The sequence below is a fragment of the Seriola lalandi genome, unplaced genomic scaffold (genome assembly GCF_002814215.2).
Source record: "Seriola lalandi dorsalis isolate HSWRI2012SDOR001 ecotype SW California unplaced genomic scaffold, Sedor1 jcf7180002054690, whole genome shotgun sequence".
NCBI classification, from domain to species: domain Eukaryota; kingdom Metazoa; phylum Chordata; class Actinopteri; order Carangiformes; family Carangidae; genus Seriola; species Seriola lalandi.
The window spans coordinates 734,623-762,604 of record NW_019525243.1 but is presented as its reverse complement, the minus strand read 5'-3'; the positions used below and the strand labels follow the sequence as shown (position 1 = coordinate 762,604).

Sequence of the window (27,982 nt, the reverse complement as noted above, 5' to 3'; positions counted from 1 at the left end):
CATATTGACCCAGAATCTATGGGATATACTGTATGTTTCCTAAGTAGTTTTTAAAAAAAATAAAGTTATAAAGTTTTGTTTGACAGTGTTTATGCAGACTTTGGGAAAGCACAGCACGGGACTCATCTGCTCACCGTTCACTGTGAGGGAAAGGCAACAGCTCTCAGCTTACATGGAGTATAAAAGACAACATTAAACAAATAAGAACTCATAAGAACTGCACTGTGCACAGTGGAAAAAAAAAAAAGACTACACAGCATACAAATCTGAAATCAAACATGGATAAAGGTAACTTAAATACTGAAATTCAAAATGAAAAGACAACAAATCTCAAGATCCCACACAGATAAATTGTTAAAGGTTTGTGAATAATGTGTATGGAAGTGGGTTGTACATCAAATATACTGCATTGCAGCTTTAATTGAATCCCTGCCATTTCCATTTGCAGTATTATCACTCTTCCACACTCAGTCAAATAAAACACATGTGAGCTACTGCAGATGCCAAAGGCTAAAACTCTATAATCTTTACTCCACAACCCCTTTTTTCTGAGGGTACAAATGGTGGTTGGCAAAAACAGGGTAAAGATAACCCGACTTATCTTTCATCTATAGATCTCTCTCCCGCTCTCTGCCAGTCCTCTATGATAACCTTATTAAAATATTTTCCTCTGGCAAATCCCTGAGAAATAAATCCTCTTTTTCCAGAAAAGGGGGGCGGGCAGGAGGGTTTGTCTGTCACATGGAGAAATACAGTTGCCGTGGCAACCCCTGATGGTTTTACACTGCAGCCTGGCATCAGAGTGACTGGTTAGGATAAGTTTGCTGGGTACATTTTGCGCTGAGCGAAGGTGTCAACGGTTTGGAAATCTACTTAAAAGAAGTGCACATTTTAAGTGGCAAATGGGTCTGCTGGCTAAGGTTCATTCATTACAAGTATTCACGCTGTATAAACACAGATATGGATCACAGAGGATTTTTTAATTGAGGTAGATCAGAGAAAGAAGAAGCAAATACATTTCATAGTCCAAGCTGAATTTATGTTTTCTTTTCAGAAGTAGAGTCATGATTGATACATTTTGTAAAAGTTACCATAAACAATAAACTACTGTGTTAGAATAAAAGTGATCATGAATCATAACAAATGAAAAAGCAGAATTGAGCAGAAGTAGAAATTCTGTATTGTGAGAGATAGCTGTGGTTGTATTACAGCTTCATTACCTGCGTCAGTCTCCCCTGTGTCAGCCAGTGTCCTCCTCAAAGAGATCGACAACTCATGATGTGTGTTTCCAACGGATCAGAAAGGCGATCCAGTACCATGATAGACCACCTCCCCCGTGTGGACACATCTGGCACTGCCATACATTCATGCTTAAAGTAGAGGAAGTAGGCCTGCAATGTCTGGACAGGCTGGCATCTTCAGTCTCTTCATGGAATATTTAAAACACCTAAATTAAAACAAATCAAACAAAGATATAAAGTGAAAGCAATACACATTGATATTTGTATATCATTTTATGTATTTACTGGGTCGTACTGTAAGTAAATGAAAAATATGTTAAAGGGACAATTATTTATCTTTTTGTAGTTTTTATAATGGTTAATAGTATAATAGTTTAATAGTTTTTCATTTTAGCCACATTAAAACAAATTACAACACAGAAAACACAGAGAGCAGTGTAAACATACTATTACTAAATACAAAGCACTGTCATTAGTTTTTATGAAAAGGTGCTAGGGAGCTTTTTCTTTTTAGAGATGGAGACGCATCATAATGCAAAAAAAAAAAATCAACAGTTCAATCACAGTTTCAGAATGGGACCATGGGCGAAGCTTGTCCTGATCTGTTTTTACTAATGCATTTTGAATCTTCTACAGTCTGTCACTGGCTGGATTGATTAATTTAATATTCATTCTTTTGCCCAGTTGCAGAAGAGAAATGCTTCAGCACAGTGACTGATGAATTTTATATTTTACTGTTTATGGAAAATACCTAAATGGATTTGCTGGAAAGGAAGGGAAGCTTGTATTGGAAAAAAAAAATCCATTATACCTGGATGATTATATTTTGGGTATGTTAGGAGATGTGATGTAATAGTTGAGATTCAGAACTAAATTGGAAAGCAATAGAGCATACGTTTATTGATAAATGCATATTAATACTAAATTTCAGCTTCAAAAATATCTGTATTTGTTTCAGATTAGAAAAATAAACATATAATCTGAGAGGCAAACTAAAAAAATCTGGAAACCATTCAACTACACAAGATATTCTCATGAGGGGAAACTGCTCATGCATGAAGAACTGCATCATGTTTAATTAAAAATGTAATGGTATACTTTGCAAGAGGTGAAAGTATGCTTTTTATTTATTCATATTTTAATTTGGGTCTCCATTACTACTTAATGGGTAATTATTCTATTATGAGAACATAGCTGGACTGACTGACTGTTGACAGAGTACATCAACTTCTGTGTTCCAGTCCTGTCCGCTGTTTTCCAACATCAAGCCTTGGGTTACCAAGGACATCAAAGCACTCCTGAATGAGAGGAAGAGGATGTTTAGCTCAGGGGCCAGGGAGGTGATAAAGAGGCTCCAGAAACAGCTGTCAGTGAATATCAGAGAAGGAAAGGAGGCTCGTAGGAGGAAGCTGGAACAGAGGCTGCAGCAGGGACGCCAGGGAGTTTGTAGGGAGGGATGAGCACCATCACTGGTTACAAGCCCAGCACTGAGCTTGTAGATGGAAACTTTGACAGAGTCAACGAACTAAATTGTTTCCTCAACTAATTCAACATGCAGCCTCCCAATGACCACCTTCATCAAAAACCACCCAGCAACACCTCACACATCATGAAGGATTTTGAAAGACTGGTCCCGGATTTCATCCATTGATCTCCCCCCTGCTCACCATACCAACCAGATATCGGAGTGGATGCTGTTATCATCTGCTCCACTGTGCCTGCATTCAGCTGGACAGAGCAGTGGGCGAGGCCAGTATGATGCGCTTTGATTTCGCAATTGCCTTTACTACCGTTCAGCCTGGTTCAGCTGGTAGTGGACTTCAGGAGATCCAGGACTCTTGCTTCTCTTTCCATTAGGGGAGAGATGATGGAGATGGTCCAGGAGCACCAACACCTGGGTGTCCACTTGGACAGCAAACTGGACTGGACCAGGAACTCTGCGGGCCTGTAGAGAACCACAAGAGTCTGCTCTTTTTCCTGCAGAGGCTCCGATTCTTCAACATCTGTGGCACCATGGTATGGATGTTTTATGAATCTGTGAGGTTTTCCACATTTTACTGTCTATATGTTGTTTGAAGATACAGTATGTAATGGGGAATGGCATTAATTTATAATGGGAAAGATTACAAAAATATATTTTAAAAGAGACACTTTAATAAATGAATGAAGAAAAATTACCCCAAAAAAAGGCTGAGAATAGTGATTTCATTCATTTATTCAATCATCCTTATCCTCAATTCTCTGACTTCAAAACCCCGTATGCACATTTATCACAGAAATAAACACTTGGGACAAATGCAGCTACAAAAATAGTTTTGAAGGTAACATTTTTCACTCATGTCACCTTTCCAGTGCCACTGATACGCAGAAACACAACAGTGAGTATGACAACCTGTGTGTACAGACACAGAGAGGACATGCAGTGATTCCCTTTGAGACTGCACTTACTGACAGACTGTAAATTCCCAGCAGAACAGTTATGGCAGCTTTCGTGTTATCCTACAGCAAACCTCTGTTGAAAGACCATGTACCGCTTACACAGCTAACACCCAACCTTAAATAAAGCGTCCGAACCACAGACGGCAAAAAACATGCTTGTTCGTGTCATGCGGTGTAGATATTAACTTTTTAAATTAAAGTGAAATGGTTCCAGTTTATTCTGTGAGATGTTTACACTGACGCCTATTAAACATACATGTCAGACGATAAAGAGAAGCTACAAAGTTCCACAGCAACAATCATCTGTTTTCACGTTCAAACCCATGCCGCAGTCCTTTTCATCCAGAGAAACGGCAGTGTCAAAATCCACCTTCCGTCCGACACAGCATTCACAGACAGGATGAGCGGCTCCTGAATCTCAGGTGGTGGCTTAAAAAGGTGACCGTGTAGCATCTTTTCCCTCCACCCTCACATACCACCGCTCAGCTCGGCTCGTTTTTGCAGACATCGCTGCCTTCCTTCCCCTGCAAAGGCACTGGGCTCATGTGACATGGGCTGACCGCAACAACCGTGTGGTGTCACATTGTTGCATTGTTATACCAGTCTGCAGAATTCAATTTTCTCTCCACACATTGCTGTGCAGCATTAGCCAGTTTTCTTTACAGGACTGAAACATGGCAGTGCTCACAGTTTATTGTTTTGAGTCCAAATGCAGGCATTGATGATTGATCAGTGGATTTCAATGTGTACCTGTGAGGAGATAAGGCAGCTGTCAGACAATGCACTACATACAAACTGAAGGGATAAGACACTTATATCTTGGCAAATCACAAATGACGACATGAATGAAAACATTGACAGGTCATTGATCTCAAACTACAAGAAGCAGCATACACTGCACAGTTGCCAGTTAATTAGGTATTAGGTTCACCGTACAGGCTGTAGTTTGTGATGCTGTTGAATAGTAAATGCATTTAGAGCTGAAACAATTAATCACTTACTCGACTTATCGTCTTGATAATCAGTTCAATTGTAAAAAATGTAAGCAAATGAAATTTTAGTTGAAGATGAAGCACTATAAATTATGGAGGCATCAGTTGGTATGTAAGTATTAAATTGAATAGTAAAAATTAGTTGATTATTAGCCATTATCAGATTTTTTAAAACTCCTAAATATCAATATAGGTATTGGCCTCCAATACTGGTCAAGCTATAACTTCATGGAGGTAGATTTAACTGCAAGGCTGTTGTATTAGACTTCATTAGTTTCAGTTAAGTGTACCTAATAAACTGGTCATCTACTATCGATCTGCAGAGGAAAAATATTTTAAAAAACATCTCATTGTCGTTCATTCAACCTCCAGCCAACATATGTTTATACTGACATGACTTCAGACAGCACAATGTTTAAAACTAACTCAGCATTAAAGGGCCTTTCCCATCAGCTGTTGGCTTATTGACATGAACCAGCTGGTAAACTGTAAAACTTAACTACAGCTTGTGCCTTTTCCTAAACGAGGGTAAAGTGTTTGAATAATTACCTGTAATCTGACATTAAACATCATCGAGGCGACGAGGTAGATATAGGGGAATCTGATTCGCAGTCGCCATGCGAGATCAAAAAATATCAACAAAGTCCTCGTCAAGCCTTTGGAAAACACTCCGTAAGACCGACCTGCAGAGCCCGAAAACCGGAGCACTAAATAAGTCAGACCCGCCATAAAGGCGAAGTCTGCCTCGGCGGTACCTCCGGTGACTGAGTCAGCTAGTGCGGCAAGCAGGCGAGGAAAGAGGTGAGTGATGTGTGACAGTTCATATTTCTACCGCTGTCTGACTCCGAGCTCCATTTTTGTTTTTACACGGGCTGGTTGTGTTGGCATAGCTGCTCCACCCCAACAGATCATACACAGATCCCCGTTTGGTCACCGGGAGGACTGATGATGGTGTGACACACGGATGTTGGAAGAATACCATCCAGTGACCGCTATGGCCCGAGTTCAGGTTCTCAGGCAGACTGACTAACAGAACGTACAGGTACATAGGCTACTGCAACCTACCAGGGATATCAAATGATCAATAAAAATAAGCTAAGAAAACATTAGCCAAATAATACATCATGTGTGCATATTGCATTTAACTTTTCTAACAACCTTTTTGTTTTTTGTTTTTTTTTGTTGTAGTTGATGTGGTGCCATATCAAAATACTTCTTGCGAATAGTGTCTTGAACAAAGAATTTTAAACCATGAAGGACATTGCTCTTTAATTACTTACATAATATTTATCACCATTTAGCCATATCTTGAGTCAGTTTAATCCTCCATTAACAGACGTCCAAACACATCATCATGAACAATACATTTTGATGCTAATTCTGTTACATATGTTACATACATACATTTCTCCTAAGAATACACCTTTGTTTATTGTATTTACAGCTGAATCAACACCAGACCCAACCATAACCCACACCAGTCTCTTACCAAGTATCACTTGGTTATTGACAACTTGGTATGTAGAACATTTACAGTTGGAAAATGATAATTGCATTGCAGTCAATGGCATTTTTTTTTTTTGGTTTGTTTGTTTTTGGCATGAGGTGCATTTTTGTCGGTTTTGCCCCTGTCCCTCAGAGTCTATGAATGTTCTTACTACACTAACTTATATATGGCAAAACAAAATCGTTGCCTTGTAGGCTTTATTTAAAGCTTTTTTGACCAAGTTTGTTTCACATACAAGGAATTTGCTCTGCTTTGTACACAGCCCGTAAGACAAAATTCAGGTAATAACCCCCAAAGTCTCAAAGTCCATAGTAATCAAGAAGGCTTGTGGGGCTGACGTCAGTTCCTCACTCCGTGTCACACCCTTACTTGTCCGTCCTGATTTTTATTTTCTATTATTTATTTTAACCAGCCAAGTGCAAATTCTCGTTTTAAACTTCTTGTCTCCTGATACATTTGCTCTTAAGACATTCTTTGAATTTAGAGAAACCAGTGGATTGCCAGTTGCCTGTGTTTGGGACGTTTCAGTGGGCGTATCTGCCCCAGTGCACCGGATGCAGCATCTGGTGGGTGGTGGTGGCAGTGTCTAGCTTCATTTTTTTCCTCAGGGGTGGTGGCCGCTGTTTTGCTTCACAGCTTCCCAATCAGCCCACGAAAGCATGGGAATGTCGAGAGGGAGTTTCTGAGTAAACTTGTGTTAAAGTGTTAGATAAGTTGCTGTAAGTTTCCCCACAACCTCTTCCACATCCCAGGAGCTCCACTGTGAAACCAAAGGCCGTTAAGGAGACGTTGTTTAGACGTTTCACCAGCGAGCAATCCCGGACAAAGGAAACGAGACGTGCGAGCTAACGTTAGCTGGCTCCCCGGGCTAACTTAGCATTCCTCTAGCTGCGGCGCAATGCAGGCCATAAAGTGTGTCGTTGTCGGAGACGGGTAAGTTAACTTAATCGAGTTGACTAAGGGTGTGTGCCTCCCACTTAGTATTTAAAGTCAAACGATGAAGTGTGACATTAGCTGAAACCATTGTCATCAGACTAGCTAACGTTAAAGCATTTTGGTCCAGATTTTTCCAGACGGGTAAAGTTAGCCACCAAGCTTTAACTTTACCTGTTTATGTTACGTTAACATTATCATTTACACATAAATCGCCGCTAATCGTATACAGGTGGTCTTATATAGCTAATCATTACATTGCAAAAATAGCTAGTATGCAAGTGGTTGGCTAATCTTTCACTGAAGTTATCCTGGTTACATTGTTTTTTCACACTTGGGTGAGTCAGACATCAATGGGCAGTTCACCTATCCCTCTAAGCCGGAGTTAAAATTTTGCAATAGATACTTACCAATTAAGAAATATGAAGAATTTTTGTCCGTCATTTCATTGGTGTGAGCTGCCGTGTAATGTTGTGTTATGTTACACATGTTGCGCATTTTCAGCTTGTTAAAAGTTAAAGGAAAATGTGAAAGCTTTGTCTGCAACAGCTAAAGACTGATAAGGGATTAATAACGAGCCATGAGTGATTTTCTGACAACATGTAACAATATGTGGGAAGTCAACACACTCATAACTTATTTGTCAGGGTGTGGTGGATACCGCAGCAGCAGAGTCATTGATGGGCCCACGATTGTCTTTAGTTTATTATTTTCGATTTTGATTTTGACAAAGCGGAACCTTTAATTAGATTGGGTTCACATTAAATGGTATACCACTTAAGTTTCATATGTGATCATTACAACACTAGCGATGTTATATGCATATTTTGCAAACATCAAATTCAGTCTACACCATGTAAGTCTGTTTTCTCATAAGGAAGACCATGGTTCATGTAACTGTCTATATCTGATTTGAAGGTTTGATTAGATCTGAAACAAAAGGTTGATGAATTGATTACCAGGTTAACAGAAAGCAATGGCAATTCTGAGAATGTATCAATAGTAAAGGACAAGGACAGTTTACAAGTAAAACTAATCAAAGTTCACTGTTTGTACGTTTGTATTTGCTGGTTTCTCTGTTTTGGACTCGGATCTTTGAGTTTTGGATCATGGATTGGACATCAAGGAGTTTGAATATGTCAACTCAGGCTTGGGAAACTTATAATCTGCATTTAGTTGTTGACCAGATTTTGAATTTTTCATGAGTTACTTCATAAGAAGAATATATTAATACATATCCAGAACAGCTTTTTGTGCTCCCATCTTTTTGGGGTAAAATCATAAACATTTTCCTTATCCTTCTGTCTTCCAGAGCTGTGGGTAAGACCTGCCTGCTCATCAGCTACACCACCAATGCCTTTCCTGGAGAGTACATCCCCACAGTGTGAGTATTTGAGACTGCAGCACAGAGTGAATGATTTATTTATTTATGTCAGACTAGGAGTCGATCAACACTGACAGTCCACCATTTGTCTCCACCCTTGTTTCCTGTACAGTCACAGCATAACGAAATTGAGATCTTATTTTTAGTTGCTTTTTTGAGATGAATATTTGGTTGCCTGCAGAACAGGTTATAATCGCTGCTGTGGACTGCAACTAAGATTCAGGGAAATTAATGTTCTGGGAAGGATAGGGAAGGAAAACCAGCACCCTATCTGATTCTAGACCAGCTGTGGAAACTATGTTGACCTGTATCTGTCTGCTCAGTCTGCATGGACCAGCTCAGCAGGCGGTTAATAAGCAACATTTTGTGTTTTGCATAGTCAGATTTAATAGATGAAGATTCATTTTCCAAAGAGAACGGAAGAGGCACAGCAGATCAATTGGGAACTAACCCTGTAGTTTTTATTTCCTGTCACATTTTATGTCTGTATTAATTTTTTATCAGCTTATATTAGGCATGATGTGTTTGGCTTATTCTCACATCACTTCTATCAGGTTTGACAACTACTCTGCCAATGTTATGGTGGACGGAAAGCCGGTGAACCTGGGCCTTTGGGATACAGCAGGACAAGAAGATTATGACAGACTCCGCCCACTTTCCTACCCACAGACGGTACAAAAAAAAAGTTTGACAATGCTGTATTATATTTCACTTATTATTGTTCACTTTAACATGGGGTATTTGCCTTGAAGTATATGTTGATGCTGGTGGTGCCCTTACATAATCCATTTGGAAAGTCTGGGTGCTTAAAATGAATAAGGAAGTTAGAAGGAAAGAAAACACCACACCTTTTGTTCGACATGACTATAGGAGATTTTCTTAATGCTTTTCTCCTCAGGAAGTGATTGTTATGGGCTCTGATTGCATTGCTTTCTTTTTCTTATCAGGATGTGTTTCTCATCTGCTTTTCGCTTGTGAGTCCTGCCTCGTTTGAAAACGTCCGTGCCAAGGTGAGTTGTTGCAGTACCTGTATGGGATAGAGAGGAGGTTGTAAAGGTCTCTATATGGATCAGGTTTGCTACATTGCATGAAAAGAGGTATCAGGGGTGATTTTGATTTGCCTATATTTTTTATCAAGGGATGACTCAGATTTGTAAAGATTTATTTTCACCCTGGTGTCTGCTGAAAATCTCCAAATTAATTTATTCATGATTGAATCATCGCAGTGTTTTTTGTCTACGTCTAAGCAGTAATCTGCATTATTCCTTAATTAGTATATTTTTATTGCATTTATCTGTCTGTTGGAGTGTTGTGAAACACCAAAAACAACACATTTACACTTGTCTGCTGTTGAGCGTTATTGATCAGATTTTATGGATGGCACTGGTCTGGTGGGTTGATGCCAGTGCCATCTAACAGAACCATTCCAGATAAAAACATAGATTTACCCTCACTGTAGCTGGTGATTTATTGAGGGTAGTGGGTTAGCCAGCCATCTTTGGGGATAAGTCAGGGAATCTGGTACCACAAAGGTGACTTTTTTTTTTTAGCTTGAGGGATTTAAATGAAATGACGCAGTCAGCATTTCTACAGAATCCTAACATGATGAGCAGACGCATTGTGTGAACAAAGTGACCCACAATGAGCACAGTATGACGTGTTTACTAATCAGTTTAATTGCTTTGTTCTTCGTGATAATTATTACATAAGAACCATTTTTACCCATTTGTCCACACAAGGTTTAAAACAGGGCTTTTATCTTCCAGAAGAAAGTTAACCACACTAGATGACATTTCCAGTTGCATATTAGTTGCACTGTTATGTTTTCATTCCTGACAGGGACTGATTCAGAATAGCCAGTATTTTCCCTCTGAAGCTGTGTCAGACAGACTTGAGGCCTGCATGAAATAACATAGCCCTCTCATTCATTTGAATGGGACCAGTTCTTTAACACATCAGGTTTGCCAACATAGGGGGCTCAGGCAAAAACTTGAACCAGGTGCAACAATTACAAAAATGCAACGCAACGTGGCGTCATCTGGCAAGGCCCTGCGCTGGCCAATCAGATACATGCAAGTTCACATTCCTGGTACATTACTTTGTAACGTGAAGTGTATTTCTGCTGTTTGATTGCAGAGACGAAAGATAAACTAGTTTCTGTCCTGACTTTCCAGAATTGTTAAATCCTGTCTGTGAGTATTATAAACCGCTGTGCAGTGTTTTGGCGTCTGGTAAGACTTTACACACAGTAATCTGTTACTGGACCTTCTGGATTGTATTTCACTGTCTCACTGGTACCTTAAAGAACATATCTCCACTGAAACAGCCCCCTGTGCTATTTTTAATGTAAGGATGTTTTTGGTCTGAATTATCCATCACTGCAGCGCAGGGTGACATCAGATTTTGGTATCTGAGCAGTATCTGCACACTGCCCATCTGCTCCCAATAAGTTATAAATAAACATTTTGGTCAAATTCAGTTGACCAATTTCAGTTCCCAGTGAGATTATCAGTAATTTTTGTCTCTAGCTATGGCAACAGAAAGAGCTGCACTCCGAACTGTTTTGAAGCATACTTCTTATTAATATGTTAATTGTGAGACAATGGTGAAAAAGGGCAGCATTTATTTTCCTTACTCACTCTGGACTGGAATATGTTGTAAACACTGATCGCATTTAACATGGCATATATAATAGCCCTAATGCTTGTTTCTAATCATTTACTTTGAGTTTTTTCTTGTATAATGCAATTATCAAATATCTCCATTAGAATCAACAGTATCTTCCACTCATAGTTGGTAACCAGCTCCTTTGACACCAGTTATCCACCATCACCAATGTTTGCCTGAAGAGGCTCTAATAAACCTGCCACACAAATCCTGCTGTGCATCACAGACCAGACATATAGTTAACAACAAGCTGGTAAACATAGAGGAGCATCTCCCAGCTGAAGAGACTGATATTTTCCTCAGGAGTTGGTAGAGACCAAAAACGTAGCTAAAAGAGAGGGAATGTTGGACTTGTATTCGCCAGTTGGCCAGAAAAATGACTCTAAATGAATGATGATGTTGCTTCATATCTGCTGTATATGTGTGTGTAAATCTGCAGCTGTTTGTTAACAGGTTTACCAGATCAACGTAAAAGCTGTTTGAGCTTGTTGCGTTGCCTCTAAGTGGCCAAAAAAAACAGCTAGCGGTTTAAATGTACTCTTTGCTCTTTACCAACCCTGTGCTTGTGTTCCATTCACCAGCTTGGTAGTAGTGCATCTGTAGCCAAGTTAAACGCAATGGGCTGTGTTCAAGATACCACAAAGGTTTGAAAAATTACACCTCTAACTTCTCAGTGTTGTGGTCTCTGCACAGTGGTACCCTGAGGTGAGACACCATTGTCCCAACACCCCCATCATCTTGGTGGGCACCAAGTTGGATCTGAGAGATGACAAGGACACTATGGAAAAGCTGAAGGAGAAGAAACTCTCTCCGATTACCTATCCCCAAGGACTGGCAATGGCCAAAGAGATTGGTAAATGTCAAATAAATAAGTTTTCTCCCCTGATTTATGCTGAAATATTTCATGAAAATGAATATTAAAGATATTAAACCAGAGGCTTTCTCTGCACTATTCCCTCAGGTTCCGTCAAGTACCTGGAGTGCTCAGCTCTGACTCAGCGTGGCCTTAAAACTGTGTTTGACGAGGCCATCCGGGCCGTCCTCTGCCCTCCACCTGTCAAGAAGAAGGGGAAGAAGTGCACTCTCCTCTAAGACTTCCTCCACTTGAACCGGTTACAGGGGAACATGACCGCTAGTGGTGAGGGTGGCTAAAAGACACAGGAGAAACACACCAGTATACACACAAAAACAATGTACTTCAGTTTCTTTCCTTCCATAAGTGTAGCTACAGCAGTTATACCAACCATTTCCATGAAAAATTTGACATAGGGTCAGATTTAGGAGAAGGGGTTGGATGATTATAGACCCTAGTTCTTTCCTAACAACGTATACTGTATAGACGAGACTATGAAATTATGAAATTCTTGAGGCCTTCTGAAATGGATTGGATGTTTTGTAAAAATGGACCGTGGAATGTTTTCAATTTGTTCTTCCACTGGTTGTCCACCTTTTTTTGTTTACAGTCTTGGTTGTTTGTCTTGAGTGGAAGAAATATTGCCAAATACATTCTGCACACATACTGTATTTTAGCCGAAAAAAAAACCTTTGTTCTATTGTCTCAAACCTTTAAACCTTCAAAATACAGCTGGAAATTTGCTGTTGTGTGCTGCTGTTTGTTCAGCTCCACGACCAATGGCATATTATTAATTTCAGTTTCACTTTGCATAGGGCAGTCGTGTGTCATCGCACTGTCAACAAAGAACTTGAAGTAACCATCTGTGAAGTTCTTTTTGCCTCAAATTACTGTTAGTGTACCATAATCTCTTCACCAGGAGTTAGTTTTCAACCCTAGCATGATTCATGTAAATTCATTCTCATGGATTGAATGACGCCTGAGACGTACTGAAAAATTCAGACGGAGGAAAGGTCTGCTGACACCAACAGTGCTATTATTAACCCCTGAAAAATCGAAATGATCCAGTATTTTATGTGTTTGGCTCCAATTGAAATGTCAAGTTTATGGTATTTTTCTTTCCTCTTTGCAATGTTTCCCTAGAAATGTCTCAACTGTATAGCTGCCCAGGAGTGCAAAGCTGAAAACTTAATTAGATATTGGATTAGAACTGTTTAGGTGTTTTGGTGGCGGGGATCAAGAGCACCTTGAATGCTCTGTGGGCATTTATCAGAAAACTTTTGTGCAGCACATTTGATTTTTAATAGCATCACTACTGGCTAAGCAATGTCACTAAGAAGAGCATTCATGCCTGCTAATAACAGTAACAAAGCTACTGTCGGTTATGGTGTAGTATACAGTGTACTCATTTTTGTTATAATCATGTGATTGACTATTTTGTATCTTTCTTCACAGAAGTTACACTTCACTCACTGTATTGTTAAACTAACACTATGAATATCCTTTGTTTATTACCTCTACAGTTAACGCTACCTTAATCTCCCTACAAGCCTAGCTTTTTGTAATTAATGCTGATAGCATGTATGTGCAACATATACTGAAAACTAAGATTAGAATTGCTACAGTTATATTTTTTGCCTATTTACAAAATGTATTTGAACTACTAGATCAGGGGTTAAGTACATGTTGCTCATCTGTATTGTATTCCGACATCAAGCTGTGCTTTAATTCAAGCCAATGTTGTGACTCTTTAGTTTTATGGATAAAAGCTATTGTCACTTTTTGAAAAAGCCAATAAATTCCAGGAAAACGGACTCTATTCTGTCTCTTTGTTGTGCAACGCATCCCGAGTTTTCCCTTGATGCAACACTGGGAACACCAACACAAAACTAGAGCTGCAACAATTTGTGGATTAATCTGTCAACAGAACATTAATCATCAACTATTTTGATAATCAACACAAAAGGTTTGAAGATGTCACCTTGGGCTTAAAGAAATTATAATAGGCATTTTTCATTATTTTCTGACATTTTGAAGACTAAATGATTAAAAAAGAAAATAATCAGCAGATTAATTGATAGTGGAGGCTTGTCTTAAGACTCATAAGCCACAGAACCTAACAGGGGAAATAGACCCATATAGACTTCATTAGGCACACACCTGTAAAATCTTACGGACTCCAATACAACTGCTCAGCTATAAATTATAACTTTACTAAGTTTACAATTCAGTTTTGAATGTTTCCGTCAGAGATATTTGTTTAAATATGTTTATTATTGATGTAGTTTGCAGTTGCAGTGTTGAACCGGACTACAATATATTTAGGTGTTTCTGATGTTTGCCCACTTGCTCATAACACAGTACAGCACAACACGATCACTAACTACAACTAAAGTAATAAAAATATAGTTAAATTAACACGTCTCTGACAGTGTCAACATATTAATCTTCCTAAATGTAGAATTCCTAAATCAGATCTCTTGTAGATAGGTGTACTTAATGGACAGGAAATGTTTTTTGTCAGTCAAACCTGGATATACTGGTTATAGATAGCAATGGTTTCATGGTGTGCAAATCCTTTTTATTACAAGATAAATCAAAACCTGACAAGGTCATGTCAACATAATTGACGATTCATAAACCCACAAGGTTTTTTACAGTACATTTGGCACAGAATCAAAAACTGAAATTAATTTACACACAGTCCTCATACAAACACTTTTCGCAAGCTTTGTTCATGTTATGCGTCACTCATTGATTTCAACCTGACGGATGTCAGTCTTGTCGCAGTACTTCAGGAATCCACAAATCGCAACAATGTCCCTGAAGTTGTAGGTATGCTAGAAAGAGAACAAAGTTTATTCAGTAAATTAAGATGCAACAGTGTAAGATTTAAAAATTGCTGATTTAAGCAATCGTAGCTGTTTTACTTATAAATCATTTTCTAAGTAAGGGGATTGAGCTGGCTTGTTTTTGAAGTTTTCAACAATAACCACAACAACATATTCTAAAACCTGAGAGCTAGCACATGGCCTGTGGGTTGTCCAAGCATGTAACAGAAAAACCCCTCAATTATACTGAACTGTGAGGATCATAGATCAGAGAGCAGCTGCATGAAGTACCTGTCCTTTTCGTTTGACAGGTGGGTTAACTCTGACCTACTGGGGAACTCAACATTTTTCAGAATCATTAGCATCTAGCCAGATAAAAACAAATATTACCTTTCTACCAGCTCTGCACCAACAATGTCATGGATGTGGTACTTCATGTGGAATTTCACTTGTGAGGATGTTCGCCGCTCCTCAAGCTCTGCCTTTAACACTTCACTATATTTGGACTTCTTCACCATGCCGAGCACAGCTTTACGACCTAGCAGGAAAAGAGGTGAGATGGTTAGAAACAGACGCTCCTCCAATTAGCAAGGCACTGTTGAAAATCTTGTAAAAATGAGAATGCAACATGTGACATCATTAAGTCTTGTTCACACTTCTCAGACACCCACCCTGTATAAAGTACTTGGTGAATTTGCCAGTGTTGGGAATGGAAAGCCACCAGCTGCCCGCGTCCCTCACAGTCAGGACCCCTGACTTCACCAGTTGCCTAGGTGGTGAGAAAATAAAGCATGTGCTGATCTTTGTAAATGGCTTACACAAGTCTGAGGTCTCAGATGTAAGTATTTTCATACTCAGTAAAAACTAAAAAAAGGCTCTTGGCACATGAGTCACTAACCAAAGCCAAATTATATCAAATATAAAGTCAAATATAACGTTAACTGCTTTTAAACTCCGATATCAACTTTAAATGAATTCCATTGTTAATGTTTTCTTGGCTGCACAATGCCATCAAGCGCAAAGTTGTAGATATATAACCTTATGCATAACTTTAAAAAATCTTGTTTAAAAGGGTGAGTGTGACATTCCTTAAAAGATGAGTTACTGTTGAAGAAACATTTTTGCAACAATATTTGACAAAGAAAGAATAAAAAAAGAAACAGATGAGGATCTTTCATACGTTATTTCTGAGTCTGTAAAGAGGAACTCTCTGAGCATTTTGTCTTTGCTGAAGCTCAAATCTGTGCAAGAGGAAGTCAACACTTTCTCCAGGAACTTCTCCACTGTCGCTCGTGTCACTTTGCCCTCCTCTCCTGCCAGCACTTTGGCCTTGTAGTCTGAAGCGAAAATCAGGCCGAAAGCTTCGGCATCAAACCCAAGCTGGAACATCAGCAGTTCTGCTTGTTCCCGCAGTTTATTCTGTGAAACACAAGGATGGAAGTGATGGGTATTTTCACATTTAGATGGATAAACATATGCTTTTTCTGACGCTAAAGAGCCATCTTACCACTTCCTTGTCCACCAAAGTCTTGTCATCGTGTATGCTGTAGAGTTGGTGCTTAAGCACAATTTGAGGCAAGGTGTCATTGAAGAGCTTTCTGGGAAACAGGGTCATGAGGTACTCCAGGGTGGCTCTGATGTCAGTTGACCCTTTGAGATGGAGATATGAGATGGGGAAGTGAATTGTGGATTTAAACCTTAAATGACATAAAATTGCAGCGACCTATTAGGCAGGCACACCTACCATCTCCACAATTGATAGCTCCAAACTTCTCTGTGCCGTTTCGTCGTTTCTTCACTTTAAAAGTGTCCGAAATCAGAGCCCGTTTTCTGTTCATACCTAGAGGAGAAATGATGACAGAGAAGTCATGACCTGCAGAATGAATCAGCTGATCATTCAAAACAGCTGCTCTCTTCATAGCAACACCGAGCAAACTAAAATCCACAGAACCCATGTAATCTGAGTTATTAGAACAAATAATGATATAATACATTACACCCCCCTTCCCTGGCTGAATGAAACTGCATCATACCGACATAAAAAATAAAACGGTAAACTTCGAGATAACGTTAGTAACGGCCCCTCCGTGATTAGTGTGACTCGTGGCCCAGTTCAGCTGTAAGAAACCTGCTAGTTTGCGTTTCAAGCCCAAATTTTAGCTCTAAGAATAAACTCGGACCCTCACATTGACTTGATAAGCATGTTTTGATAATATACACAATTCTGCAGGACCCACCGGTTACCAGTCACTTTTTGTCTTTCTTGTTAGCCAAGCTAGTGCAGCTAACTGCTAAGTTAACGCTCCTTCGCTCGTACACTGAACAGATACCTGACCGGTCAAACTAGTTTGAAACCCTTACCTGGTAGCTACTAATACCACTAATATTACTATTCACATGGTTTTGTCCCATTCAATGCCACACACTGTCCACAGCTCCGATTAAAAAAAACAAACAACAAAAACTACAAATTCTTCCTTTAACTGTTATTTGTAGGAAGTATCACGGCTACCACCGGGCGGACTGGATGATAAACTGCACACGGAAACAGCGGTAAGTTTGGTGGTGCTAGCCTAGATGCTAGTCAGCTGCCCAGCTAGTAAAAGACACAGACTCTATATATTCTTTCTCTCACTCGCTGTCGCTTGTCGTTTTTGTATTTATCAGAAACGATGCTGCAAAAATGTTATAGTCGTTTATACACTAAGACCTGTTTATTATTGTGACTGGCTTGGCATGGAGAGAAACTTAACGTTAGCTTAGCTGTTTCTGTTGTGTATGCTGACGAAGGTAAAATTTCATTAATTTACCGGTAATTTAGTTTTAAAAACATTTTTCTTTTATTTGGAAACCTTCATTTACTTACAGAATGCATGCACGTTGGGGTTAACGCTGCATGCATGTTTACTCAATGCAGACACATCATACAATACAAAAATCTTCATCTTTATATTATGAACATACATATACATTCATATACACACACAACAGACAATTGTTTACACAGATCACGGGGCGATGTGTTTAATTGTGATGTAAAAGAAGTTCAACTTTATTGAGCCTATGCAGGAAAACGTAAGTGTCACAGCAGCAAAAGGGAGCACAGCAACATTTTCATAATCAACTAGATAAGGACCCTAAAAATAGACTACAATATAGGCTACACTATGAGAACCAACTATAAATACTATGCAGTCTGAAAATAAAAAAATAAATAAAAAAACAGGATACAAAAAGGGTATAAATAAACATGGTGCACAAATTGTAACTTTAAGTATACTGGGCCACGTAAATAAAATGAGGAGATAAGGAGAAAAATGCACTTGAAATGACTGTAGGTGGTTTATTAATGTTAGTACTGCCTCTTTAGTGACAAGCAAGACTATCAAGAACATTTGAATAATCAGCAGTGTCATTATTTTGTTTCATTGCTGTTCTCCCCTTTAGGTTGCAATGGACCACCACAGATCCCACAATCCCAAATCCAGCTACCATAACCACCAGACAGCATACAGAAGAGAAAGAGATGACAGTGGAAGAAATCAGTGTGAGATTAAACGCTCCACACCAAACTACCACCACCAGCATCAGTCTGGATCAACTCCCTGGCGAAACCCACTCAGATCTCAGGGTTTGAGCACCAGAAGGGAGCTTTATGAAAGAGACTTTCCTGTGTACAAACAGCCTGTCGAAGTTGGATGTTTCTCCCTTGACTCTGAGCGTAGATTCTTCAATGACAGCAGACAGATGAGATACTATGTGGAACCTGACAGAAATCCTAATTTTGACCTGAAGGATGGATACAAGGACCGCTTTGTTAAGAGAGATGATGGTGAGAAGGAGAAGCTGGACAACATTCTGCGCTGGATTGTAGCCAATAGATCAAAGCTTGACTCAAGGGAGACCACGGCCTCGTCACGGTAAGTGTACAGACAGTCAGATACTAACTTGTGAAACTTGTGTTTAGTCTCATAACCACAACCGTGTTGTCTGTCGGACATGTATTCTCTGATCTTCCCAGCGCTTTAGATGTCGACTTTGTGACATGGCGGGGTCACCTGACCAAGCTGCTTACCACTCCCTATGAGACACGGGACAGCTGGTTACTGGCGGTCACCAGGTTTAGAGGCACGCTTTACATCAGTGAAGTGGAAACAGAAGCTGCTCGCAGAGATCGAGAGAACCGCACTGAGAGGAATGCAGAGATGATGTACTGGGGGTACAAGTTTGAGCAATACACATGTGCAGGTATTAAAGTTTATAGAACAGACAATAATAATTGTTTACTTGCTTACACTTCCTTACACCTGCTAAGCTATGATATTTCACAAGCAGATTATGAGATAGTAAGTTGTCGCTTTACTATCTCGCTTTTGGGATAGCTAGTCAAAATTACAAATGTAAAGTAAGTTAAACAATTGTCTTTTTAAGGCACTTGACCATAGTGCAATTTTGATAAAATTTTGATGAATTGTCAGTCCTAGGAATTTTGACTTAATCATTAATAATTTAATATTTGGCATAGTAGTGCAGCGTTTTTCATCGTTTTGATTTAAGAGGCCAGTCTTTTGACTAACTGTCTCATAATTTCGATGTCAAGTATTTTTTATCATCCCTAACAATTTATGTTCCTGTTTCCTGGCAGAAATAGGCTTCCATATAATACATATGACACAGAAATAAAAGCCACACAAAGCACATAAGGTAATAACCAGATGCTTGATTGATAGCTAACACCTTTATCCATCCCTGTAGATGATATCCACAGTTTACCTGACCCGAGTGGAGTGGTCAACACTAATGAGGCCTTCTGCACTGTGGTGCAGACTCGGCTTGCAGATCACAGACTTCTGTTCTCCGGAGAAGTGGACTGTCGGGATAAAGATCCTGCCGCTCCAGCTCCTCCTGCCTGCTATGTCGAGCTGAAGACCTCTGCAGAGATCTGCACCCCAAAACAGCGCAGCAACCTCCACAGGTGGATGATGACACCTGGCATGTTGTTTGTTGAATATTTGATGTACTTACACTCAGATGTTTTAAAGTTAATTTTTCTCATCGTTTTGGTCCTTAGGTTCAAACTGCTGAAGTGGTGGGCTCAGTCTTTCCTCCCTGGAGTCCCTCGCATTGTAGCAGGTTTCCGGGATCATGAAGGAGTGGTTGTTTCTGTGGAGACTTTTCACATATCAAAGATTTCACATCTCATCAAGGTATAGTGTAGTTGTTTGAAAACTAATCTAATCTTATAGAAACTTAATTTGATCTATTTTAGCCATGCTTGTAGCACGACTTTGTGAATGGCAATGTCTTTTATTTTGGTGTGTCATCCCACCACTTTGGTACAGACTGAAATTGGATTGCCATGATTTTTTTTGTGCCCAGAGGATGAATTCTGCTCATTTTTGTGATTCCCTGACCTTTCCTCTAGCACCACCTCAGCAAATGCTACCATGGCAACACTCCAAAATGAGATGTTAGCATTTTGATTTGAGTACCTAACTGTAGCTGTAGACTTGTAGTCTTATATATTAAAATGTCTTCTGTATTTTCTCTGACCAGAATGAATACAACTGCTGGAAGCCAACAGTCTGTATGAACTTCTGCTCTGATTTCTTGTCCTTTGTGAAGCATGTGGCTACTGAAGACAATCCCAGGTGAGAAACAATGACAGAGACAACACCGTGAATGTCTTCAGTTATAGGTCACTTGTTATTTGCAGTGTATTGTTAGCACTTTGTTTTGCTGTTAATAAAACATTGTTTCCATTCCAGTGTGGTGTACCTGTTCTCCTGGGAGCCCCACAGAGATGTGACCTTCTCCATCCACAGGGACTCCCAGTATTCATTCCTGCCACACTGGTTCATCCAGGAGATGACCAGCAGTCGAGACTCAAACCAACAGTCCTGATTTACAATATCTGGTAAACTAGTGCTGTTGATATACTGTATGTGACCTCCAATGGAGGGTTTTTTACCAAAATGCTTTGGCATTTCATTTGAGGACAACTTGTATAACTTGCAAAGTGTCACTGAGCACTACTCCATGATCCTTTGGAGGGATGTTTATTTTATTTTTATTTGTTCATCATTAGAAACTGAGCCATGTTTGTTTTTATGTGGTATCTGTTATTTTTAATAAAATAATTACAGGATAGTGTCAATATTGTTCCTCAAACTTTATTATTAAGTTTTTAAATCCCCAAAACAGTGGTATTTTAATTTAAACATAATTAGAAAAGAATTTATAAAAAAATTGTGATGTAAATAAATGAAGAAGACTTCAAGTAAGCATTGCATCAGCAGTTACAAAATATTTTCATGTAAACTGTTAAAAGAAAACATTGCAGTGACATGAAGTCCATTTTGAGATAGAAAACAAGATGCCACCGGAAAAACGCATTGAAAACAATTACGAGGAAGTTATTAATATCCATCCATGGTGTAATCTAGTAACAGTTGTTTAAATGTGTCATTGGCGTTGCTGTTTTTTTTTTACTCACAGTGACACTTTCACCAGATTTGGACTTGTTCACGGTTAAATAAAGCTTGTTTCATCATCTTGCCTCAACTTATTGATTGTTTGGAGCTTTCTGCTTTTCCGCACCTGCTATCCTCAGATTAAGCCATTTTCTTTACTGACAGTCTCAATTTGCTGCCTTACTGGATATTACTACCTTACTCTTTGCTATTTTTTCATAGCTACTTTCCATAAACAACTTTGATGTCTTACCTAAGACTTACAGTGTTATTAAAGTGCACCTCTGACCAAACAAGCTATGGATAATTTAGTAACTTTTACAAGACTAAACAGGAGGGATTCAACGCTACATTTTATTTCCCTACCTTTAAACACATTTGATATCATGAATTAAAAAAGGAACATTATGCATCATAATTTATATAGCGGATATACAGTCAATTGATAGAGATATACACCGTATTTCCTGACAGCAGGTGCATGAGTCAGCAGAAAGGTAGGAAACCAGGTTCAAGTTACAACTGAGCAAACATGATGGAAAAAGAAGCTCAAATCTGGTAAAAGCGCTGTTTCTAGTTTTTGGTAAATTGATCGTGTCCTCCACAACTGCAACTAGGCTACACCACTGGCAATCAGTATACAATGAACAGTCAAAATGATGTTACAAAGCAGTGTTGAAGGCAACAGTTAACCGCTTCAACGACAGACAACATCAACAACAGCAGTGCATCAACTGTGACTGCAGAAACTTCAGAGCACTGTGATAAACAAACAGTGTAAATTACTGCAAACCCTGACTACCCCTTCAACAACAGGACACAGATAAATAATGAAAAACACCTGCAGGACAAAATGTTCATACTGACCAAAAACATCATGAAGACTGTAGCCAGATAACTCAGTGCATTGTGGTTTGTGTAAATCATCAAGTCATCACAGCACTTATATCAGTTTAGAGGCACTTACTGCAGTATTTTTTACACATGTAACCTTTTCTTTCAAACTCTCGGTGAAAGGTTAAGTACTCATTCTTGTTTATAGTAAATTCATCTTAATATATTATTTATCATTTTAAAATCAAAACCTTTCTAAGCTGAAAAAGTTTGTGCAGATTTTAAACACAAATCTATGAAGGAGCTTTGCCCCTCATAGTTATTTTCCTCTGCCCTTTCACCATTTTTTGTTATTACTGCTCATTTACTTGTAATAATAGCATCTTCTGGTAGGAATTTCTTGAGGTTTCCATCTTGCATATCATCAATCTTAGTGAATCTCACAGTTAAACATAAGATGGAGTGTTCGAGGAATGTTCCAGTGGTTTAAACCAAGGCAACACATAGGTAGAAACCTTACTGGTGTCATCATTTGCGTTAGCTTCATTTTAATTTCAATTGTAGGCGAGTGAACCTCTCTGAAAAGTGATGACATTGGTCTTTTTGTGCAAAGGAAAGCACGCTCATTAATTTTGCCTCCAAGTGGTCCATTTCATTAAGACTGGTGCCACTTCAGCTCTGCATTCAACAAACTACTTGCACCAGAAGAGTTTGTGAATGCAGCAGACAGGCTGAATTGGGATAAACACATTCTCACAACTTATTTGCATTATACAACACTAATTTTTTTCACCATGTCAAGAGAGATTCACTGTTGCTGATAGATAAGTTCAGTCTGCACATATGGAGATATTTAAAGGTTTAAAAAAAAAAGAGAGGGTATCATTAAGTATTACACCAACCTCTCCATGTTTTGGGCAAGTGTGGGACTCTGTGGCACTAAAGGCATCAATCCCATCTCTTATTACATTTTATATGACAAAATGGCATTAAAAAAAACCTACCAACAACGGGTGTATTAATGCTGTAATGTATTGAAGCAGCTGTGTGTTCACTGCTTCAGTTTCTTGTTCAGACCCATGACTCTGAAGGTAGCTGCAGTGATCTTCTCGTACACAACAAACATGAGGGCAGCTGTCAGTACTGTCTGTAGCAGCTTGGCTTCAAGGCCTTTGTACAAACCAAGGAAACCATTTTTCCTGTAATGAAGAGAACAAACGTACATCAATGACCATCATTCGTAATATCTTCACTGGTTTTCTCACCGAGACAGTGAAATGTGTTTATGGTTATAATTGCAGCTGTACTCACTTGATTCTGTCCATGAGCAGGGAGAAAATGTTTGAGAGGCTTCCAATCACACCACCCTTGCCATCACCTTTGTACTGACCGAACTGATGAGAAAGCACACAGCAGGTTATCTTTTTTTCACTGAGATTTAATGTTTTTTCCTTCTTTTTTTCTTTACTTATTGTGAATCCTGTTAAAGAACTGATATTGTCATGAGATCTGACTCACTACATGTTCAAAAATACATAGTGTAATTACAGAAAGCTTCATTCAGGTTTATAGCTCAGCTCCTGGGGTTTACACGAAAATACCACCTTTTTACAATAAAAGGTTTCACTTTTATAAACACATATTCCTTATTTTTATGCGGAAAAGCCACAACGTGGAGCTTTCTTTCCACTGAACTCTAAACGTTGATAAAAATGCTTTATTTCTTCTCTTGCAACAAATGTTTAATAAATATATTAAAACATATATAATAATGTTAAAACTAATCTGGAAAACTATAGGAGCAAGCTTTGTGATTCTTGGGGACTACTTTCATTCGTGGATTATCACACATTTATTATATAAAAGAAAAGGAAAAAAATACAGTGCACATGTTCACTGTAACAAAAGCCAAAGTGTAAAAACAACAAATCACTAGGCTCAGTAAATACATGTAATCTCCACTGGCTGGCAGACCAGTTGCCTGGCAACCTGACCAGCTGAGTTTTTACACAGTTTTTATATAAACATATCACCCGGAACAACAGTGTGGCTCATTGATGTGTTAATTTATTTTTATTTTTAATAGTCTTTGTACAACAGACGGGGGTCTATGGCACAGCTGAATAAGATGTCTCAGGCTTTGGTTGAATCAATTCATTGTTGTTTTTGGGCTTTTTATGACTTGTTGACAATAAAAAAAATACAGAATATCAGCAGACGTATCCCTTAACAGTGGCTAGTGTTTGAGACCTCATGGAAAAGTAAACAAACAAAAGATGAACTTTGGTATGAGATAGTATTTACCCTCAGGATGGCCTGAACTGTCTGAAGAGGATATGTCGCAGTGGTAGCAATGGCCTTTGCAATGGCTCCGATGAGAAAGATCTGTGCTGAGGATATCTGTGGTGAGAGACAAAGAGTTCATTCACTCATGACCACTGTTCTCATTAATTGTTAAAGTAAACTGTGGCTATTTGATTGATGCAAGTTACTCAACAAATATGATATCAGAACATGAAATGGGTCATCACAATGCAAAATGATGCATTTTACGCAAACCAACAGTTCAAATGGGATCCTCTCTTATCATAGCCCTCGAGGTATAAAATAAACTTCCAATTTCTGCTTGAACTGCACAACATGTCAAAAGAAAGCACGTTTCAGTGGCCACCGTTTGTAGGTCTCGTTCATTTTTTGCAAACACAAAATTAGTTTTTACACTGAAAATTGTTAAATAAATCTTAATGATCATCTAGTACCCTTTAAGTACATAAGGACACACGTCATAATCTGCACATTTCTTGAAAAAAAAAAAAGATAGATTAGATTAGTTTTGGTAAAGTAGTATTCAACACGTCTCTTTTGTGTCCTCTCACCTTCCTCCCCCCCTTGCCTGCCTTCCTCTTCATGGCCTCATAAAACATGAACTGTACAGCCGGGTTGAGGACGAGGATAAGAGAGGGCAGAGTGCCGTTCCACAGAGTTCCCACTCCCTCATTGGCAATGATCTGTGAGAAAGCATCTGTGAGGAAAAAGCCCAAACACAGCAGGGTTTTACAACTGCACAGTAACAAAAAAAACTGTACAAGTGCAAAACAGATATAATGTTTATGTCACACACCAAATATGCCCCTGTACCGCGTCTGCTGGAGGTCTTCGTTTCTGAACTTTGCTCCCTGCAGCTTCAGTCGAGTGTTGACCACCCACATGGGAGTGGTCAGGACCACATTCACCACCCCTGGAATAACAAAAGATTGTTAGCTTTCTTCAGTCATTCTGAAAAGGTGCCTTCCTTGTGGAGTTTTTCATCTCTTGATCAGTTTTTTTTTTAAATGGGTGGGTCACCATTTTTTGACATAATACACACAAAGAAAGGCAGCTGGTAAATAAACATGGATGTACAAGCTGAAATGATTAACCCATTAGTCAATCAACAGAAAAAACTGGAAACTAATATTTATCAACTGTTTTAGTCAGTTTAAAAAAAAAAAAAAAAAAACTCAATCAATCTCTGGTTGCAGCATTTCTAATGTGAGGATTTGCTTCTTTTCTTGGTTTCATGTCATTGCAAAAGTATCTTCAAGTTTAGTTCTGTTTGTTGGACAAAAAAAAATCATTTGAAGCTGTTAACATGGACTCTGGGAAATCGTGATGAACATTATACACAATTTTCTTACATTTTATTGACCAAATAATTTCTCAATCAAATAAAAAATTGTTTTTAAATGAAAATCAGCTTTGTGAATGTGTTACAAGGAAGGAAATGCATTAAATTTTTCTCAGGCCTCAAGGATACAGACACTGGGTTTTTGAGAGTAACACTGAATGTAAACATAACTTGTTTTTCTACAAGAAAACTTGTAGAAAAACAGCTTTTTGTCCTTCAGTCAACGTCCTTAATACTCGATTTCCACCAAGTCATTAATGTATATTATTTTTACTGTATGTCTGTTTACCTGCTACGACCCCCATGAGTAGGTCTTTGCTGGGTCTGGACTTGCCCGGACCAGATGCCATCAGCTTCTTCAGGGTGTTGAAGGTGTAGAAGTAGACAAAGTTGGAGCAGCAGAGGCTGGAGATGACTGGAAACCAGCCTCTGTACAGAGACAGACTGGGAGAAGTGGTGGAGTCACTCAAACAGTGAGTGTTTGGTCATGTCATATCATCGGCCTAAACATCAGTGATAAAGTAATTTGGGCTGCAACTAATGATTGTTTTCATTACTGATGAACCTGCTGATTGCTTTATTGACCAATCCCTTGGTCTATAATAATGTCAAGAGGTACACATCTCTGGTAGAGGAGAAACTGGAAACAGAGAAATTTTGATGACTTATGAAAATGACTTAAGTAATTAGTAAATTAACAAAGGTTCTGCTGATCAATTATTGATCAACAAAGTGGTAAAATTACTGTTTCAGCTCTAGTTCAGATTATACTCATCATAAATGTCTTCTGCAATTCCATTACAATTGTGTTTCACTCAATTTTAAGTACAAAATAAGACATTACTTGGTAGAAATGAAACACAGCAGATTCTGTTATAGTATGGCACAAAACTATACTTACAGGCCTTCTTCCTTTGCAATCTCAGCCAAGATGATGGGGGTGGAGTTAGACTTCCTCTTCTCATCCACTGAAAATAAACAAAAAAGTGGCATTAGTCAGTGAACAAGTTGTCTGAATGTTAAAGGGTCACACCACCAAAATCAGTAACAAATCAGGGATATGGAGTCTGAAGTAAATGAGTGTTTACCAGACAGGGAGGGTCTCACGAAAATGGGATATATCTCGTTTTGAGATCAGAACGTCACAATAAAAAACAAAAAGTAGGCAATTATTAAATATATAAAAAGTACACAAGGGCCTGAGTAGATATGTGTGTCCTGAGCTGCTGTTTTTAAAGGTGTCTGTGTAGTTATGTGCTGGACTCAAAGACTAAACTTAAAGTTAGGATACCTTGGTCTCAGCTTCATCATCTTTGAGCAAATCCCTATGAGAGTGTAATAATACATTAGTGGACTGCTGCTTTACATCTTTGGGCTGCAGTTCCTCCTAGTTACTCCATAATGAAGTAAACCGTGACACTAAACTGATTCAGCCTTGTTTGGAGTTGCTGCTATCAGGTAACCTCTGTACAAGAAGATAAGGCTTCCAACTCACCCTGAAGTCTGCTTTTGGCCGTGTCCAAAGGGAAGAAGACGGTCATAGCTGTCACACTCCCCTGATAAAAGAAAAAGCTTTTTAATGTGTTTGACCGGAAACATGGTGACAAACGGCTCAGCAACTCCCCGTTTACACTGTTTCTTCAACACCAACACTGGAAACAACTTAAGAACTGGCACAGCCACATATTCCACATGAAGTTATGACATCTCCTCTTATTGCACTTTGTCTCTGCTCACCATTGCACCTGCCACGGCGTGAACAAGCGTATCGTAAGACAGAAGGCCGACAGCCAAGCCGCCGTTGTCGGACATCTCTGCAGCCTCTCCCGGTCAGAGCACAAGCACTAAACGCCGGGAAGTAACCGCGAAGCGAACTGGGGGGAAGTAGGCAGTGGTCGGTCCGGTTTTTCTAGCTGCGGAAATCGTAGGGGGAGAGAAGTGGGCTAAATGTTCACGGCTATAACCCCATGGTGTTTACAAACCCAAAGGCTGACAGAAAAAGAAAGCACTGTAGGGAGAAAACTATCGAGCGATGTTTCCTCCCAGTCTCCATTGATTGGTGGATCAGGTAGTAAACTCTTCTTCTGCTTTCAACTGCTTGTTCTTCTTCTTTGTCTGTTGGTCATTAACGATTTACAAGGACGCACTACAACCGCCTACT

At 39.1% G+C, this 27,982-nt stretch overlaps 5 protein-coding genes across 6 annotated transcripts; 2 read left to right on the top strand and 3 right to left on the bottom strand.

Moving 5' to 3' along the window:
- Positions 1–3,438: 3,438 nt before the first annotated feature.
- On the bottom strand, positions 3,439–5,608 carry smim10l3 (small integral membrane protein 10 like 3). Its single transcript, XM_023423242.2, has 2 exons — positions 5,222–5,608; positions 3,439–4,430 (listed from the first exon to the last, which is right to left on the bottom strand). The coding sequence occupies exons 1-2, from the start codon at positions 5,399–5,401 to the stop codon at positions 4,410–4,412; spliced, it is 201 nt and encodes a 66-aa protein (XP_023279010.1). The 5' UTR covers positions 5,402–5,608; the 3' UTR covers positions 3,439–4,409.
- Positions 5,609–6,766: 1,158 nt separating this feature from the next.
- On the top strand, positions 6,767–13,830 carry LOC111667536 (ras-related C3 botulinum toxin substrate 1-like). Its single transcript, XM_023423269.2, has 6 exons — positions 6,767–7,112; positions 8,425–8,496; positions 9,051–9,168; positions 9,444–9,506; positions 11,857–12,016; positions 12,125–13,830. Exons 1-6 carry the CDS (start codon positions 7,078–7,080, stop codon positions 12,253–12,255), a joined length of 579 nt encoding a protein of 192 aa, XP_023279037.1. The 5' UTR covers positions 6,767–7,077; the 3' UTR covers positions 12,256–13,830.
- A 745-nt stretch (positions 13,831–14,575) lies between these two features.
- whr1 (winged helix repair factor 1) lies at positions 14,576–17,343 on the bottom strand. The gene is made up of 7 exons (XM_023423278.2): positions 17,209–17,343; positions 16,592–16,687; positions 16,355–16,497; positions 16,028–16,266; positions 15,519–15,616; positions 15,238–15,385; positions 14,576–14,856 (listed from the first exon to the last, which is right to left on the bottom strand). The coding sequence occupies exons 2-7, from the start codon at positions 16,683–16,685 to the stop codon at positions 14,811–14,813; spliced, it is 768 nt and encodes a 255-aa protein (XP_023279046.1). The 5' UTR covers positions 16,686–16,687; positions 17,209–17,343; the 3' UTR covers positions 14,576–14,810.
- dxo (decapping exoribonuclease) lies at positions 17,316–21,400 on the top strand. Of its 2 annotated transcripts, none has more exons than XM_023423276.1 (7): positions 17,316–17,400; positions 18,295–18,767; positions 18,869–19,095; positions 19,603–19,822; positions 19,919–20,054; positions 20,404–20,498; positions 20,616–21,400. In XM_023423276.1, the coding sequence occupies exons 2-7, from the start codon at positions 18,301–18,303 to the stop codon at positions 20,749–20,751; spliced, it is 1,281 nt and encodes a 426-aa protein (XP_023279044.1). In that variant the 5' UTR covers positions 17,316–17,400; positions 18,295–18,300; the 3' UTR covers positions 20,752–21,400. The 2 variants fall into 2 exon arrangements, with proteins under 2 accessions (XP_023279044.1, XP_023279043.1); XM_023423275.2 differs by lacking the exon at positions 17,316–17,400 and adding an exon at positions 17,407–17,637.
- On the bottom strand, positions 21,005–27,884 carry slc25a17l (solute carrier family 25 member 17-like). Its single transcript, XM_023423277.2, has 9 exons — positions 27,559–27,884; positions 27,317–27,377; positions 26,723–26,789; positions 26,111–26,265; positions 25,276–25,392; positions 25,031–25,176; positions 24,459–24,554; positions 23,466–23,548; positions 21,005–23,353 (listed from the first exon to the last, which is right to left on the bottom strand). The coding sequence occupies exons 1-9, from the start codon at positions 27,631–27,633 to the stop codon at positions 23,206–23,208; spliced, it is 948 nt and encodes a 315-aa protein (XP_023279045.1). The 5' UTR covers positions 27,634–27,884; the 3' UTR covers positions 21,005–23,205.
- Positions 27,885–27,982: the final 98 nt, after the last annotated feature.

What these genes read in the sequence shown, in the direction of transcription:
- dxo (XM_023423275.2), top strand. An exon ending in TGAGCAATACACATGTGCAG is followed by an intron (nt 19,096 to 19,602) that starts GTATTAAAGTTT and finishes CCATCCCTGTAG; the next exon opens with ATGATATCCACAGTTTACCT. An exon ending in CAGCGCAGCAACCTCCACAG is followed by an intron (nt 19,823 to 19,918) that starts GTGGATGATGAC and finishes TTTGGTCCTTAG; the next exon opens with GTTCAAACTGCTGAAGTGGT.
- smim10l3 (XM_023423242.2), bottom strand. Translation starts at nt 5,401, where the DNA reads ATGGCGGGTCTGACTTATTTAGTGCTCCGGTTTTCGGGCTCTGCAGGT. An exon ending in TGTTTAATGTCAGATTACAG is followed by an intron (nt 4,431 to 5,221) that starts GTAATTATTCAA and finishes ATCTCCTCACAG; the next exon opens with GTACACATTGAAATCCACTG.
- whr1 (XM_023423278.2), bottom strand. Translation starts at nt 16,685, where the DNA reads ATGAACAGAAAACGGGCTCTGATTTCGGACACTTTTAAAGTGAAGAAA. An exon ending in CTTTGGTGGACAAGGAAGTG is followed by an intron (nt 16,267 to 16,354) that starts GTAAGATGGCTC and finishes TGTGTTTCACAG; the next exon opens with AATAAACTGCGGGAACAAGC. An exon ending in CACCAAGTACTTTATACAGG is followed by an intron (nt 15,386 to 15,518) that starts GTGGGTGTCTGA and finishes TTTTCCTGCTAG; the next exon opens with GTCGTAAAGCTGTGCTCGGC.
- slc25a17l (XM_023423277.2), bottom strand. Translation starts at nt 27,633, where the DNA reads ATGTCCGACAACGGCGGCTTGGCTGTCGGCCTTCTGTCTTACGATACG. An exon ending in GCGGTACAGGGGCATATTTG is followed by an intron (nt 25,177 to 25,275) that starts GTGTGTGACATA and finishes TTTTCCTCACAG; the next exon opens with ATGCTTTCTCACAGATCATT. An exon ending in CAGGCAAGGGGGGGAGGAAG is followed by an intron (nt 24,555 to 25,030) that starts GTGAGAGGACAC and finishes CTCTCACCACAG; the next exon opens with ATATCCTCAGCACAGATCTT.
- LOC111667536 (XM_023423269.2), top strand. Translation starts at nt 7,078, where the DNA reads ATGCAGGCCATAAAGTGTGTCGTTGTCGGAGACGG. An exon ending in GGAGAGTACATCCCCACAGT is followed by an intron (nt 8,497 to 9,050) that starts GTGAGTATTTGA and finishes CACTTCTATCAG; the next exon opens with GTTTGACAACTACTCTGCCA. An exon ending in TTGAAAACGTCCGTGCCAAG is followed by an intron (nt 9,507 to 11,856) that starts GTGAGTTGTTGC and finishes GTCTCTGCACAG; the next exon opens with TGGTACCCTGAGGTGAGACA.